General features: G+C 41.0%; 2 protein-coding genes across 3 annotated transcripts; one reads left to right on the plus strand and one right to left on the minus strand.

Moving 5' to 3' along the window:
* The first annotated feature begins 2,247 nt into the window (after window positions 1–2,247).
* On the plus strand, window positions 2,248–5,218 carry LOC140991993 (PI-PLC X domain-containing protein 1). Of its 2 annotated transcripts, none has more exons than XM_073462179.1 (7): window positions 2,248–2,453; window positions 2,685–2,821; window positions 3,465–3,590; window positions 3,684–3,839; window positions 4,017–4,129; window positions 4,534–4,604; window positions 4,850–5,218. In XM_073462179.1, exons 1-7 carry the CDS (start codon window positions 2,351–2,353, stop codon window positions 5,113–5,115), a joined length of 972 nt encoding a protein of 323 aa, XP_073318280.1. In that variant the 5' UTR covers window positions 2,248–2,350; the 3' UTR covers window positions 5,116–5,218. The 2 variants fall into 2 exon arrangements, with proteins under 2 accessions (XP_073318280.1, XP_073318281.1); XM_073462180.1 differs by having other exon boundaries at window positions 3,468–3,590.
* Window positions 5,219–5,316: 98 nt separating this feature from the next.
* Window positions 5,317–12,669, minus strand: LOC140991994 (uncharacterized). The gene is made up of 14 exons (XM_073462181.1): window positions 12,596–12,669; window positions 12,211–12,280; window positions 11,881–12,085; window positions 9,950–11,744; window positions 9,151–9,324; window positions 8,894–9,067; window positions 8,589–8,762; window positions 8,306–8,479; window positions 7,914–8,087; window positions 7,577–7,750; window positions 7,227–7,400; window positions 6,964–7,137; window positions 6,775–6,821; window positions 5,317–6,684 (listed from the first exon to the last, which is right to left on the minus strand). The coding sequence occupies exons 1-14, from the start codon at window positions 12,655–12,657 to the stop codon at window positions 6,155–6,157; spliced, it is 4,101 nt and encodes a 1,366-aa protein (XP_073318282.1). The 5' UTR covers window positions 12,658–12,669; the 3' UTR covers window positions 5,317–6,154.
* Between the last annotated feature and the right edge of the window lie 2,722 nt (window positions 12,670–15,391).

The following is a 15,391-nucleotide window of genomic DNA, read 5'->3' on the forward strand; positions in this document are numbered from 1 at the left end:
GTGTAAGGATCCTACCTCGTACACCAACACACAGCGTTTAAACATATACAGATAATCTAATAGTGCGCCAGCAGTAACAGGAAAGGGGATCATGCGGTGGTAGAGCACCTTAATTAAGCCCTTAAGGTTTTGAGAGGAGTAACAGAACAGGAAGGCAGAAGAGCACTTTTGCTAACGTCAGCCTATGTACTGTTCCTGATGGATCATTTGTTCACCTTCAGGCCTTAAAATGATGTAAATAAAGTGAACATTACCTCGTTTCAAGGGGGTCACAAGGCAAAAAGGTTGAGAGCTAGTGCTAGTATGCTGCTAGCGCTACTATGCCTCGTATTGTTAAAGAAATAGTTCAACATTTTAGGAAGTAATGAGACGAGAGGTAGTTAGCTTAGCTAATTAGCACAAAGACTGGAAACAGGGGGAAACAGCTAGCCTGGCTTTGTCCAAAGATAACAAAAACCAACTACGAGCACCTCTAAAGCTAACTAAGCTAGTTAAAGCTTTATACGTCACTATATGTTATGTTCTGGATAGAAGAGATGTTTTATAAGTGTCAAATTTTGGCCTGAATGGATTGTGGATCAAATGTTAGTATGCTAACGCGATAAACTAAGACGGTGGACATCATCACTGTTAGCATGTTAGCTAGCATGGCCCCAGAGTTATGTTGTATTTCATATTGTATATTGATTTATATTCGATTTAAAGCTGCTTCAGAGAGCAGGACACGTATATTGTTCTTATAAAAATCAATTAAACGGATCAGTAATTATGAAATGACCATTAAGAACATCTAACTACTGTATATGGGTCAGTACATGCTCACAACAGTGTGTCACGTACAAACTTGTGTAGCTTCTAAAACAACTTGGCATTAACCTTTTCACATAATTCTCGAGTTTAAACTTTTACCAGTGTCATGAATATCCAGCACTGTTGAAAGAAAAGGTCAGGAGACAATCAGGACCAGTTAACGAGATAAATAGTTTATCAAGGAATGCACTTCCATGAAAGCGCCTATGTGCTTGAAGTCTTTGTGACTATTTGTTCATGCTTGATTTTCACAGTAAACTGACTCAGAGAAACCTAAATAAGTAATCTAGATATATCAATTAAGTATTTTAAGCTATAACTGCATAAAATGTCAAGTGTCAGTTTCTATTTTAGTGACAAATTGCTGATATAACTGGAGGAGGAGTGCTGCTTTTGGTTTGACTTTAGCTGAGCTACATTTGAACCATTAAAACAAGTCAAACGAGTCAAATGAAAAATATAAGATAATATAAAATAATATTTTTTAAACTGATGTTGTTACGACAGTAGCCTAGTAAAAATATTAGCAATGAGGCTTCAGTGTTGTTACCACTGTTTCACTTGATGTTGATTGAAATAGTTTTAACAAACTTCATTAACAAATTAATGAAGTTTAAAAAAAAAACCCTGGGTGAGGAGATGAAAGGAAGGGGGTCGGGGTTCCTTCCCCCTTTCATTTAATTCTGTATTTTCTTATTTCTTATTGATTAATTTTTAATTGTTTACTTCAAATTTAGCCCATTATTTCGTCTCATCCTCTCCCTTTGATTTTACCTTTCTCCTGTTCTAGTTATTTCCGATCCATTTCCAAAACATTCCCCCTTTTTATGCTCCCCAACACACACACACACACTCACACACACATACACACACAACACACCCAACATACAAAATCCCAACATGTCTTTGTGTGTTTGTTTATACATTTGTCATGTCTTCTTTTGCTTCTCCCATTATTTTGGCTGTTTACTGTTGTTTTGTTGCTGTAACACTCAATAAAGAAATGCAGAAAGAGTGACATTTGTGATATTTATTTTGTCTGTGTCCTCATTCAGCACATTCCTTTATTAATATTGTATTGTAACCTGATCATACGTCGAGCGTTACCCCTAAAAAACAACTATAAAATAAAGATTAACCTTTTGGGGGCTCGTTTTGTGGTTTTCCATGGAAAACTAACCTTGAATCACCCAGTTTAATTTAAGTTTAGCCAGATATAATACTCACTTACAGAATAGTCTGTTAAATAAATCAATAAATTAAATTAAATTAAAATTAAAAGTCCAATTCACACCAGTACAGTGTGGGCTGTGCTTTTGTTTTGACATAAAGACATACTTCCGGCGCGCTTGTATTTTGAAGGTCGTCACCGGAACTGCTAGCTAAAAACATCGCTAGCTTCTGTTAGACGCTATAAACCCGGAAGTCGTTGTAAACAAACGGTGTCTGACTACAAAACAAGCAGCTGGAGCATGTTAAATCGTCGTGATGAGAACAATAAAGCTGTAATTAAATCAGCTAAATATTTAATGTGAAGAACATGGAGGACGGAGGGCGGCTACAGCTCGGAGGAAACCCGGACTGGATGTCCCGTCTGCCCGAGGAGCTGCTGGACGTCCCGCTGTGGGACCTGGCGATACCCGGTAACACAGAAACACCGGAGAGAAGTCCGGTGAAACGGGATATTATGGGAAAATAGTTCAGCCTACAGCTAAAATAGACAACTATACATAACTACAGATTAGTATTTTTTAGTTATTATCATTTATCTTCCATTTCCGGTTACATTTCCAACCAAAACAGTCGTGGGATGTCTGTTTTCTGTTTGTGGCCAAAAGTATGTGGACACCCCCCTGTCATGTGTCTCACTCCAGGGAGTCATGACAGCATGTCCTTCTGTCTGGATGTGTCCTCTCCTGTCCTGAGGTCACAGCCCTGCTTCCTCAGGCTGACTGACAGGCTGTTTCCCTGCTGGACTCGACCCTGTGTCTCCCGCTGGGCCACCACACAGGTACAAACCACACTTATGGCTTTTACTTTTCAATAGCTGCCATGTCTTGTGACCCAGTGACTCAGAACCAGTGCCGAATTGTATAACTGAATGGGACAGATAAGACACACCTGCTTTTATTACATTTTACAGCTTCTTCTATATTATATCAATAGTTTTATATTGAACGCAAGGCAATGGGAGCTGAGCTAACCGTCCTCCCTTCACCGTAAAGTACAGCAGTATTATCAACAAAATGTACTTATTATTAGAAAGTATCAAAGGTAAAAGTACAAATTTTTAGTGCGTGGATCGAACCAGAAATTCTGTACTAATGTTTCTGTTGTAGGATTGATTTTCATATCAAAAGACTGACATTTAAGCTCAGTAATTTGAAGCAAATGTGTGTTTTATCATCAACAGAGACACGGCAGAAAGTACCTCCACTACCACCAGGATCTAGGTCATATAATATGTGGTTGTTTGTAACTACTTCTCCTTCCACCTTCCAGGAAGTCGATATCGATGATGGCTCACGTGTGGAGCAATTTTAGTTCCCTATTTCCGTCATGCTCTTTAACGAAGACACTGGCCTCAGAACTTGCACTTGCTTGAAAACCTTTTATATTCATTTTCTTTCTCTTCTTTCTGTGTGTGTGTGCAGCAGTCCGTCCTCAGCGATCAGTGTGATCTTGGTATTCGTTTCTTGGACCTGCGGATCGCCAGGAAGCCAAAAGGAGGCAGCAAATTGTTCTTCGCCCACGGGATCTACACACTGATGACTGTGAAGGTACACACACTCGCACTGGCCTCACATCATATATGGTTTGAACAGGATTGTGCTGAACCTCCTGAGTTATAGAAAGTTTGTGTGTGTGTGCAGGAGGCTCTGGATGAACTGGCTACCTGGTTGGACGCTCATCCGAAAGAGATCGTGATCATTTCCTGCACACATTTTGAATCGCTGACAGACGAAGATCACGTCCAGCTCGTGGAGTTCATCATCACGCTGTTCGGAAACAAACTCTGCTCTTCACAGGTACCCGGGCTGGTAGAGAGACAGAGACGGGAATAGTTTCATTAACTAATCTATTAGCCCAGTGACAAGATTATAAATCCAAGACAGTTTTGATAAATGATGAGTAATATACTCAAACAGTATTATGTTCATTTTGAATATATGGTCTACTCAATCTGTCCGTGTGTTTATATCCAGGATACTCCCACGCTGCGCTCCTGTTGGTCCAGAGGTCAGCAGGTTGTCGTTTCCTATGATGACCAGCAGATGGTGATGCAGCACCCCGAGCTGTGGACTGGAGTACCTTACTGGTAAATAAATACACAACAGGGACACTTAAAGCTTGTATCTGTAATAATTTCAGTTAGAAATCTGTTTCTCACCATTTTTATATAGTTATGCGTCATAAATCAAGCATAAGCCAGCAATTATCACACAGAATTGACTCGTTTTGCTAATTTAGGTTTCCATAAGACCTTACGCAGCCATGAAACCATCGATCATATTACTTTATATTGTGTTATTTAAATATTATTACTGCAGCTGCATTGACATGTAAACAGCATTTTACGGATGCACCTGGTGGCGGTTTAGCTAATTTGATCAAAAGATGAGTAATGTGCCACAATAAAGCCCAAAATCCAGAGATCTTCAGTCATATTACAAGTAGTCAAACGTTAAACTAACTGGCCTCGTGGGGGCGCTTTGTTTCCAGGTATGCCGACAGCCCAGACCCTAAGAAGGTGATCGCCTACCTGGAGGACCAGCAGAGTGGAGGAAGACCAGGTAAACAGTGGTAGAAGAAGAAATTAAATAACTTACCAAATAAAATGTACTACTATTACACTATAAAAATACTTAATTACATGTAAGTCCTGCATTCATAATGTTGAAAATGGCTCCTGTGAATGATGATGTGGTCAAGATGAAGCTAATTTAAACTACTTAATATACCATTAGGTAGTTTAATCTAAAACAATGCATCATGCATCATGATTTCTTTAATCCCTTTGTGTATTTTTGTTTTCCAGCTGGTTTCTACGTCACCGGTCTGAACCTGACTGAAGACGCTCCCTACGTCCTCCTCCATCCCCTCCAGAACATGAAGAAGATGACGATGAAGGCTCTCTCTCTGCTGCTCAGCTGGGCGAGCGAGCAGCAGCCGGGCGGCGAGGTGGCCGGAGTCAACGTCCTCTGCTGCGACTTTGTGGACGTGAGTCAGTTCTGCTCACTTGTGATTGGCTTGAACTCCAAACTACTCGCTGCTCGTCCTGTCTGCACAGAGAATCCAACATGATCCAACATGGAGAAACAAATTTAAGAAGTCGGTTTGTTTTTATTTTTCTTTATTACCTTTCAAATGTGTCTGATCATGTAAATGTTGATTTTTGACCATCACATCTTGTTTCACTCTTTTGTCTTTTGTACATTATACACAGTATTATTGTTATTTTCAAATTGCACATATTCACTTTCTATTTTTGTAATCTGTTGCTTTGTTTACCAATTTTGGAATATACTTTAATACATTATATAAATAAATACTTTGGGATATTTTGATACTCTCTTCATTGTTGTAGCTCTTCATGTTTAATGATATTAGTAATCACATAATACTTAGTAGAGAATAAAGCTTTGATTTCACTTACAGACAACAGTCAATGTTAATAAAAACAAAGAATACAACAATGAATAAATACAGCAAACCTCACTGCTTCCAATGTGAAAGTACAAGAATAAAGGCTAGGCGACATGGCCAAAATAACTGCAATATTTTTAGTCCTGCTGTTGGTTCAAAAACAAAAACACGATTATCATGGCCTAAGAATTCATGATGTTATCGTGATATCTATAGAACATTTTAAATAAATAAATAATACAAGCAGTCAAATTCATCTTTAACTTTTGTTATTGTGGGTTTTGTCAGTTTTTTTCCAAATGAATAACAAGTGCAGGGCGATGTAGAGAGAGTCTGTAGCCATAACTGTACAAAAGCATATAAAAAATATCAATTACACTTCCTGAATTTCTCTGTACAATGGCTGGTGGCAACGTAACGAAGCAGAAGTTACAGTATTATTTACAAGATGTTGTCACGTGTATTATTAACACTATATCAATATTTAATTTTTAAATATGTTATCAAAACTGGTACATTGAGACACACGCCCCCAAACGCTGCATAAATATTATAGGAAACCATTGAGGAAATGAAATGCAGGTTCTAGTTTCTTAAAGCAGAGCTTTCCTTCTCAAAATCATTTGGATGAAGTCCAAAAAGCGCCGTCATCAAGTTAATACAAGGCTATTTGAGAAGGCAGAAATTCATCCCGTCTTCAACACAAGGACACAGACGACTCCAGCGACAAGAACCCAAAACCAGGGAGGAGAGGTTCAATGAATGCACAGCTGAAGGTGTAAAGGTGGATCCGAGTGTCGGATGAAACTGCGTAGAAGGACAGAGTGCCTGCAGGCCAGTCCAGATACACCCCGACTCTGTTGGAAGCCGAGGACGGAGGAGTGAGGAGAGCTGTTCTTATATTATTGTGCCAGGCGTAGTAACCCTTATCGGTGAACTCCAGACTCCAGGACTTCTCGTTCCAGCCAAGCCTGCTGCCATCAAGGGCTCCTCTCCGCCTGAGTCCATGGTAAGTCACTCCTATATCAACCCCTGCTTCCCTGTCCACCTCCCAGTAACAGCGACCAGTCAGACCAGTTGTACACAGCACCTGGTAGCACCAGTCGAATCTGTCCGGGTGATCGGGATACGGCTGCTTCTCCATCGACAGCATCACTTTTCGCTTGTTCTCAGACAGGAGGACATTTTTGTGTGCTGTGTTTGGATCCAGTGTGAGCTCACAGACATCTGACGGAGAGAAAAACAAAACAGATTTAATGAATGCTTGTCACATGAATGGACTTGAACTAAATTACATTTTTAATTTTACACACTTACACTTCTCTAGACCAGGTTTCAACCACTGAGCACATCCACGATCCACACTGGAAGAAGAAGACCAAGTCAGACCAAAAAGAAATTGTGAAAAATGCTCATTTACATCATTAAATTGCATCTTTTGTCTACTTTGCATTTGTAATTGTGCTTACACGATTAATATTATCTTACTCCCCCACTTGCCAATACCTGAGAGTATCTAGTCTCCAGCTTGTGTCCTCCAGTCCAGCTGAAAGCGGCTTCACTCCTGCGTCTCCGGGATGATTGTAGCTCAGGTCCAGCTCTCTCAGATGAGAGGGGTTGGACCTCAGAGCTGAGACCAGATAAGTACAGCCTTCCTCTGAGATCAAACAGCCCGACAACCTACACACATACACAAAACCTTTCTCACAGTGCACAAAAAGGTAGCTCAGATTTGTATTTACTATTAAGGTACAGTTATAGTTGCTGACCTGAGAGTGTCCATTCTACAGTGGGGGCTCCTCAGTCCATTAGCCAGCAGCTTCACTCCTGAATCATTCAGGTCATTGTTACTCAGGTCCAGTTGTCTCAGATTGGACGGCTCTGTGCTTAGAACTGACGAGAACTCCTGACAACATTTCTCTATGAGCCCAGTTTGTCTCAAACTGGAAAAATACAAATATATTCATTGATATTTTGTGTTTCAGCTTTTTAGGGTTTCACGGTCAGGGAAGAGAAATAAACACATGGGTATTGCCGGCATCTCCAAGTATTAACTATTGACTAGATTGTAACAACATGACAACAAGCTTTTGGGACAGCTATTAAAATATCAACTTACCTGAGAGTCTTCAGTGAACAGTGTGGACTTCTCATTGCAACAGACAGCAGTTTCACTCCAGAGTTTTGCAGGTCGTTGTTACTCATTGCCAGCTCTCTCAGACTACTAGACTGAGAGCTGAGAACTGAAGCCAGAGATTCACAGCTTTTTTCCGATAACTTGCAGCCATTCAGCCTGAAGGAATTCAATCAATAAACTTTTACTGAATAAAAACATTTAACTGAGAATAAATCTGATGAAATGTCAGGAAGAAAATGAATACCCTTGCATTTTCTTTTATTCATTAGAAACAGGTGATTTTGAAAGTTAGCAGCAGTTCAAATCGCAGAATACTGACCTGAGAGTTTCCAGTGTACAGTGTGGACTTCCTAATCCAGCTGACAGTGGCTTCACTCCTGAATCATGCAGATCATTGTAACTGAGGTCCAGCTCTCTTAGACTGGAGGACTGGGAGCTGAGAACTGATGAGATCTCCTGGCAGCATTTCTCTGTGAGGTTGGTTTGATTCAACCTGTCAAAGGAGAACAAAACAGCAACATTTACCATTATACTATATTTAAAGGTGTTTACAAAGTGGCTCACTAGGAAGTCACTGCTTACAGCCAAGAAATAGCTTATAGCTACTAGCATGTGAATACAAATAATACCCAAGCAAGAAAACACAACATACAGTGTTACTGTTACTGTTACAAAACTTGTTACCCCAACACCTCATGACATTCATCTGACCTGATAGTTTGGAGCTGACAGTGCGGACTTGCCAGTCCGATAGAGAGCAGCTTAACTCCTGAATCCTGCAGGTCATTGTTACTCAGGTCCAGGACTCGCAGACTAGTGGACTTTGAGCTGAGAACTGATGAAAACTCTTCGCAGCACTTCTCTGTGAGCCTTGTTTGACTCAACCTAGTAAAATCGGGGGAAATAATATCTCAACAACAAATATATAAAACCAGAACAATCAGCATGCAATATTTTAGTTTTAACTTTGTGATATACGAGAATGTAATCGAACCTGAGGGTTTCCAAACGACAATGCTGACTCTCCTGTCCAGCATTGAAAAGGCTCACTCCTGAATCCTGCAGATCATTGTTACTCAGATCCAGGTCTTTCAGAGTACAGGATGGGTGGCTGAGAACTGAAGCCAGAGCGTCACGGCTTTTGTCTGATAATTTACAGCCAATCAGCCTGAGGGAGTCAGTTTGGAGATAGATTAAAACATACTCTCTACGACGAATCATACATTTACTGAGTTACGCCTCTGAGTCATTAACAATGTGAAATATAACTGATATATTATTAAAATTATTATCCCTGACCTGAGTTTCTCCAGTGCACAGTGTGGACTTTCCAGTCCAGCAAAAAGCAGCTTCACTCCTGAGTCCTGTAGGTCATTGTAACTCAAGTCCAGGTCCTTTAGACTGGAAAACTTGTTGCTGAGAACAGATGATAACTCCTGGCAGCATGTCTCTGTGAGATTGTTGTGATTCAACCTGATAAAATCAATACGAACATTTTGAGAATGAGGAAATGATTGTGAGTGTCTTATTGAACAATGTTTGCTCAGGGATCTGACCTAAGAATTTCCAGTCTACATTGTTGATTCTCGAGTCCAAGAGACAGCAGCTTCACTCCTGAATCCTGCAGGTTGTTGTTGCTCAGTTCCAGCTCTCTCAGGCTTGAAGACTGGGAGCTGAGAACTGACGCCAGGCCTTCACAGCTCTTCTCTGACAGGTTACAGCCACTTAGCCTAAAGAAGACCATGCAACATGAAAATGTATTTTCAAAATAATGATTATTTTTCACCTTAGAATAAAAAGAATATTGATACTACCATGCACAACTAAATATATTTTGCTCACAGACGTTTTTGTACCGATAAAGCCTATGGATTTTTTCCTAAATATCAAACACTTGTAGCTTCTACAATGATTATTTGCTGTTTTTTTGAGGTTTTCTACAATAGTAAATTGTGTTTTTGAACTGCGTGTTGGACAAAACTACATTTCGTACATCATCTTCGACTTAGGGAAATTGGACATATTTCGGTATCTTCCGACATTATACACAAAACCACCAATTGATTAATCAAGAAAATACTTGGCAGATTAATCGATGAGACAAGATACACAGAAAACTATCCATCCGCCCATACTATTGATGAGGAAGGACCACTACGATGCTAACCTGAAGCTGCTAATGGCAGTTCATAGGCCACTTTTATTAGCGCTTCCCAATAAAGACTGATTGATTTCTGAAAAACAACCTTTTCTCAATATTTTACACTTTTCTTACAAAACAATAAATCGATTTCTTGGGCAAAAAAGTTATTAGTTGCCACTCTAATTTTTTGAAGATAAAGGTCTTAAACTTACAGAGACTTGTTGGAAGCTTTGACCACTGGCAGCAGCCTCAGAAGACCCTCCTCTGAAGCAGAGTATTTCTTCAGGTCAAACACATCCAGATCTTTCTCTGATGACAGCAAGATGAAGGCCAGAGCTGACCACTGAGCAGGACTGAGTTTGTCTGCGGACAGGCTTCCTGAACTTAGGTACTGTTGGATCTCCTCTTCCAGTGAACGATCATTCAGCTCATTCAGACAGTGGAACAGATTGATGCTTTTCTCTGGAGACTGATTCTTCCTGATCACACTCTTGATGTACTGGACTGTTTCGTGACTGGTGTGCAAGCCATTTCCTGTGTGTGTCATCAGGCCTCGTAGTAGAGTCTGATTGGACTTCAGAGAAAGACCCAGGAGGAAGCGGAGGAAGAGATCCAGGTGCCCGTTTGGACTCTGCAAAGCCTTGTCCACAGCACTTTGGAAGAGGTATGGTAGTTTAGATTTGTCCCTTAGTAGATTAGACCACCAGGTTTTTGACTGAGACAGCAGATTGATGCCAGAGCTGGTAAAAGTCAGAAAGACATAAAGTGCAGCCAGAAACTCCTGAATGCTCAGATGGATGAAGCAGAACACCTTCTTGTCACTCAGCCCTGTCTCCTCTTTAAAGATCTGTGTGAACACTCCTGAGTACACTGAGGCTGCTGTGATATCGATGCCACAATCGATCAGGTCTGATTCATAGAAGATCAGGTTTCCTTTCTGCAGCTGCTCAAAAGCCAGTTTTCCCAGAGACAAAACCATCTCCCTGCTCCCTGGGTTCCAGTGTGGCTGTGTCTCAGCTTCTGCTTGATACTTGATGGTCCACAGTTTGGCTTGAACCACCAGGAAGTGGATGTACATCTCAGTCAGGGTCTTGGGCAGCTCTCCACCCTCTCTGGTCTTCAACACATCCTCCAGAACTGTAGCAGTGATCCAGCAGAAGACTGGGATGTGGCACATGATGTGGAGGCTTCGGGATGTCTTGATGTGGGAGATGATTCTGCTGGCCTGCTCCTCATCTCTGAATCTCTTCCTGAAGTACTCATCCTTTTGTTCATCGGTGAACCCTCTGACCTCTGTCACCATGTCAACACACTCAGGAGGGATCTGATTGGCTGCTGCAGGTCGTGTGGTTATCCAGAGGCGAGCAGAGGGAAGCAATTCCCCCCTGATGAGGTTTGTCAGCAGCACATCCACTGAGGTGGACTCTGTAACATCAGTCAGGGTCTCAGTGTTGTGGAAGTCCAGAGGAAGTCGACACTCGTCCAGACCGTCAAAGATGAACACGACGTGAAATTTATCAAACCTGCAGATTCCTGCGTCTTTGGTTTCAGTGAAGAAGTGATGAACAAGTTTGACCAAGCTGAACTTTTTCTCTTTCAGCAGATTCAGCTCTCTGAAGGTGAAAGGAAATGTGAACTGTATGTCCCGGTTGGCTTTGTCTTCAGCCCAGTCCAGAGTGAACTTCTGTGTTAAGACCGTTTTCCCGATGCCAGCCACTCCCTTTGTCATCACTGTTCTGATTGGTTCATCTCTTCCAGGCGAGGGTCTAAAAATGTCTTCACATCTGATTGTTGTTTCTGGTCTGCTTGGTTTCCTAGCTGCTGTTTCGATTTGTCTGACCTCATGTTCATCGTTGACCTCTCCAGTCCCTCCCTCTGTGATGTAGAGCTCTGTGTAGATCTCATTCAGAAGGGCTGGACTTGCTGTTTTAGCAGTTCCCTCAAACAAACACTGGAACTTCTGCTTCAAACTAGATTTGAGTTTTCGTTGGCACACTGATGGAGATTCTGCACAAACAAAAAACAATAGTAAGCGGTAAGATATCTTAAAAAGTGAATTCTCACTCTGTCAAGCAGCTTTTTTACTTATTACAAACACAAAACACCTCATATTCTTATTTTTAAGTGGGAAAAATCGACTTACTCTTCTGCAAAGCGTCAGCCAGATCCCCCTGCTGTATTTTCTTGAGGAAGTGCAGCACAATTTTCAGAAATGCCTCTCTGCTGCTCCTCAGATCTTCCTCCTCCTTGCTGTCCATCACCTCGTCATCCGAACACTCTGAACTCAGAGCCCTCTCCATCCTCTTCAGCTCGTTCTTCACAAAATCACTAATGTTCTCCTCAAGCAGCTGGGAAATGATATAAAAATTTGACTTTTATTGTGAAAATGCTCTATCTATTATACAGTGAAATAAAGACATGAACATTTGTGAATGTTGCAGATGCTTGTGAGAGTGATTGTACATTTACTGACCCTAAATATGGAGTCCTTGTCTTCCTGAGGAGACTGACCAGCGTGAACCTCTGACATCTCCTGTGGTAGTCTGTGGAGGGAAACACACCTCAGTATCTTCAAGTAATCAGAAATACCTCTGCTACGGAGGTAATGTTCTCACCTGTGTCCACTTGTTTGTCTGTTTGTTGGTTTTTTAGAAGGATTACACAGAAACTACTGAACGGATTTGCAAAAACTTGGCTGGAGGATGGGTCTCAGCCCAGAACTGACCCCATTAACTTTTGGTGTGGGTTCAAATCAAGAATTTCTTTTTAGATGGCGTATATCTTTGAGTGAACACAAAAGTGTTCTTGGTCTGTTGGTCTGTTAATAACAAACGTTGTAAAGCAGTAAACTGACGTACTCTGTTTCAGAAGAATGTTGTTTGTGAAAAGCGAGAGGTGGCTCCCGTGAATTCATGGACATACAACTCGGCACAGGAGAGTCTGGTCTCTCCTCCTGAATCCTTTAAGAGACAAAGAAATGCCAAACAAGATGGTTTGACTCTAAAAATCACTGTTACATGCTTAAATAGTACAAAAACAAATGTTGACTTACTCCGTTTCAGGAAAATATTTTTGAAAAGCGAGAGGTGGCTCCCGTGACATCATGGAGACACAGCTGGGTACAGGCGAGGCTGGTCCCTCCTCCTGGATCCTTCGAGAGACAGTTGACAAAACAAAGATGGTTTCTCCTTTAAAAAATCACAGTTAAATGTTTTCATAGTACAAAGTCAAATGTTGACTTACTCCGTTTCAGAAGAAAGTTGTTTTTGAAAAGCGAGAGGTGGCTCCCGTGACCTTATGGAGACACAGCTGGGCACAGGGGAGGCTGGTGTCTCCTGCTGCTGCTCTGAGCTGAACCGCAACACAGAGTTTTTATAATTAATAATAAGTAAAATGTAGTTCTGATTGTCTGATTGAAAAGTTAAGACCCTTGCCTCACCTCTGAGCTTTGGTCGAGCTGTCATGTTGTCCAAATGGAGTCACTTTTAAGGGGAGGATTCCCTCATCTATCCCCTCAGTCAGATCCATCGTAGAGCTTTCACCTTCACATAAACATAATCAAACTGCAGTCTTACTCAGACGGACATTTAAAGTGGCGATGCTCCATCAATTCTGCTGTTCTGCTTATGAGTCGGACTCTTTATTAATATCTTCAATGATTCCCGTTCAATGTTCTGGGTGGAAAACAATAGGCCTGCACAGGTTTTCTGCATCAATGCAACAGTTTTATCCGCGAGCCTGAACACAAACAGAGTAGAACAAAAGGCATGCATGTGACTCAGGTGTACAAACGCTCCACTGTCATCATCTTCAGTTGATGAAATGCAGGAATATTTGCACAGCATTCATTTTCATCTGGGCTTTCTTAGTCAAAGAAAAAACTCAAACACATGGCATTCCTGGAATTTACGCCCATGGTACGTAGAGAGATGTTTCAGTATATTGCTGGCGTTTCCATCCTTAGTTTAAATTATCATTACAATCTGCACCGTTGTCAATTTTCTTTGTGAAATTAAGCCATATTTTTCCTTTCTTCCATGACTTCCAATTTTCCTGCAGCGTAGATGCATGAAACTGTCCCAAAAACATGCAGTGATAAAAGGAGCTGCTAAACTCAGAGGCATACGATACCAATGGACTGGACAGATTGGAAAATCCTTACTTGTTTTGGTCATGATTGTTTTGGCAACACTGTGATAACTGGTTTGTCAACATGCACAGAATAGTCTGAGTTAAAATGATGTATTATATTCCCTTGAAAGATGCTTACCTGCTGGTTTAACATCCATGTCAAGTTGCAGATATTTTCTTCATCTGGAGAAGAGATTATGTTGTTTATTTTTCATCTAAACGCTCACTGTCACAGTCTGGGAAAGTTACATTCATTATTGTGTACGCGGAAACAAGATAATGTTTGGTATTTATGCTGCTCGATTATAATCTCAGAATCAGTCCAACCTGCAGCTAGAAATCGAGGTGTGTCACAGCCAACAAAGATAGATGGGTGCCAGGGAATAAAAATCTAAATATGCTATTTTAATCTACTTTTTTTCGGCCTAAAAACGTCAATCATAAAAAATAAAATACCTCCTAAAGTCCAAAAATGAATTTGGTGTCCTGAGTGACAGCATCTGCAGTAAGGCTTTGTCAACCAATGTACAATAAAATAGATTAAGCACGATGAGTCAATCAATAACACGTCTTTTCAAAGGCCAGCGTGACATTTTCTGTCATTAGACCATTTTGACAGACGTGTGATTGTAAGCTGTGGCAAGCTACAGCTAATGAGGTTCACAATACTCAGTCTGTATTATTGTTCTTCCTAACTGAGGCACCTGGATTACACATACACAGCGTATGCATGTATGTGCAAGTGAAGAATGTATTTTTGGCATGGACGGCTTCTCATATCCTATCTTTAAAAAGCTGCAGCACAACCTGACTCAGTATGTTTAGAGGAAATACTGTAACGTGACTGTACTGTTATACATACACAGCCTTAACAATGAAAAACAGGTGATGTTATGCTTTACACCTTCAGTGCTAAGAGGCAGAAGAAAAACACAACAAAACTGAATAAACCAGAGACGTTTCTTACCTTTTGTGAGGTTGAAATGACTGAAGTGACTGAAGTGACTGCGTCACACCGAAATGAAAGTAACCTCCAACTTCTCTGAAGAAATGAAAATGACACTTGAACTTGCAAATCAGTCACATGTAGAAAAAACCAGAGAAAGGACTACGGGAAAAACAGTCTGAGTCATGTGAGCTACAAATCCATCTAAGTGACACACACCTAGCTGGGTAACGCAGGTGGTCACATCCAACTTTGACCAGGGTGTCAGTATGCCCTGAGCAGTGACTGCAGGCAGCGAGCACTACGTGTCCTCGTCTGACCCCTGGGCAAAAGCATCATTACTACTCTAATTTACACATGAAAGCTTTTAAAAATTAATGCAGCTGTGATTTTGAGTCACTGAGGTATGTTGATCATTCAGTAGGAGCTGGTATTTGCAGGTAGTTTCAGAAGGAGTCTGCCTGAAGGCGAAACCCAGGGCGAAGAGTAACCAGTGCCCAAGGGTTTGACTTGAGAGAAGCTGAGTCATAAAGTGAAACTTGTGAACTTGAACTCACTAACACTTGCCTGACCAGCA

Source organism: Pagrus major, chromosome 24 (assembly GCF_040436345.1).
Source record: "Pagrus major chromosome 24, Pma_NU_1.0".
NCBI classification, from domain to species: domain Eukaryota; kingdom Metazoa; phylum Chordata; class Actinopteri; order Spariformes; family Sparidae; genus Pagrus; species Pagrus major.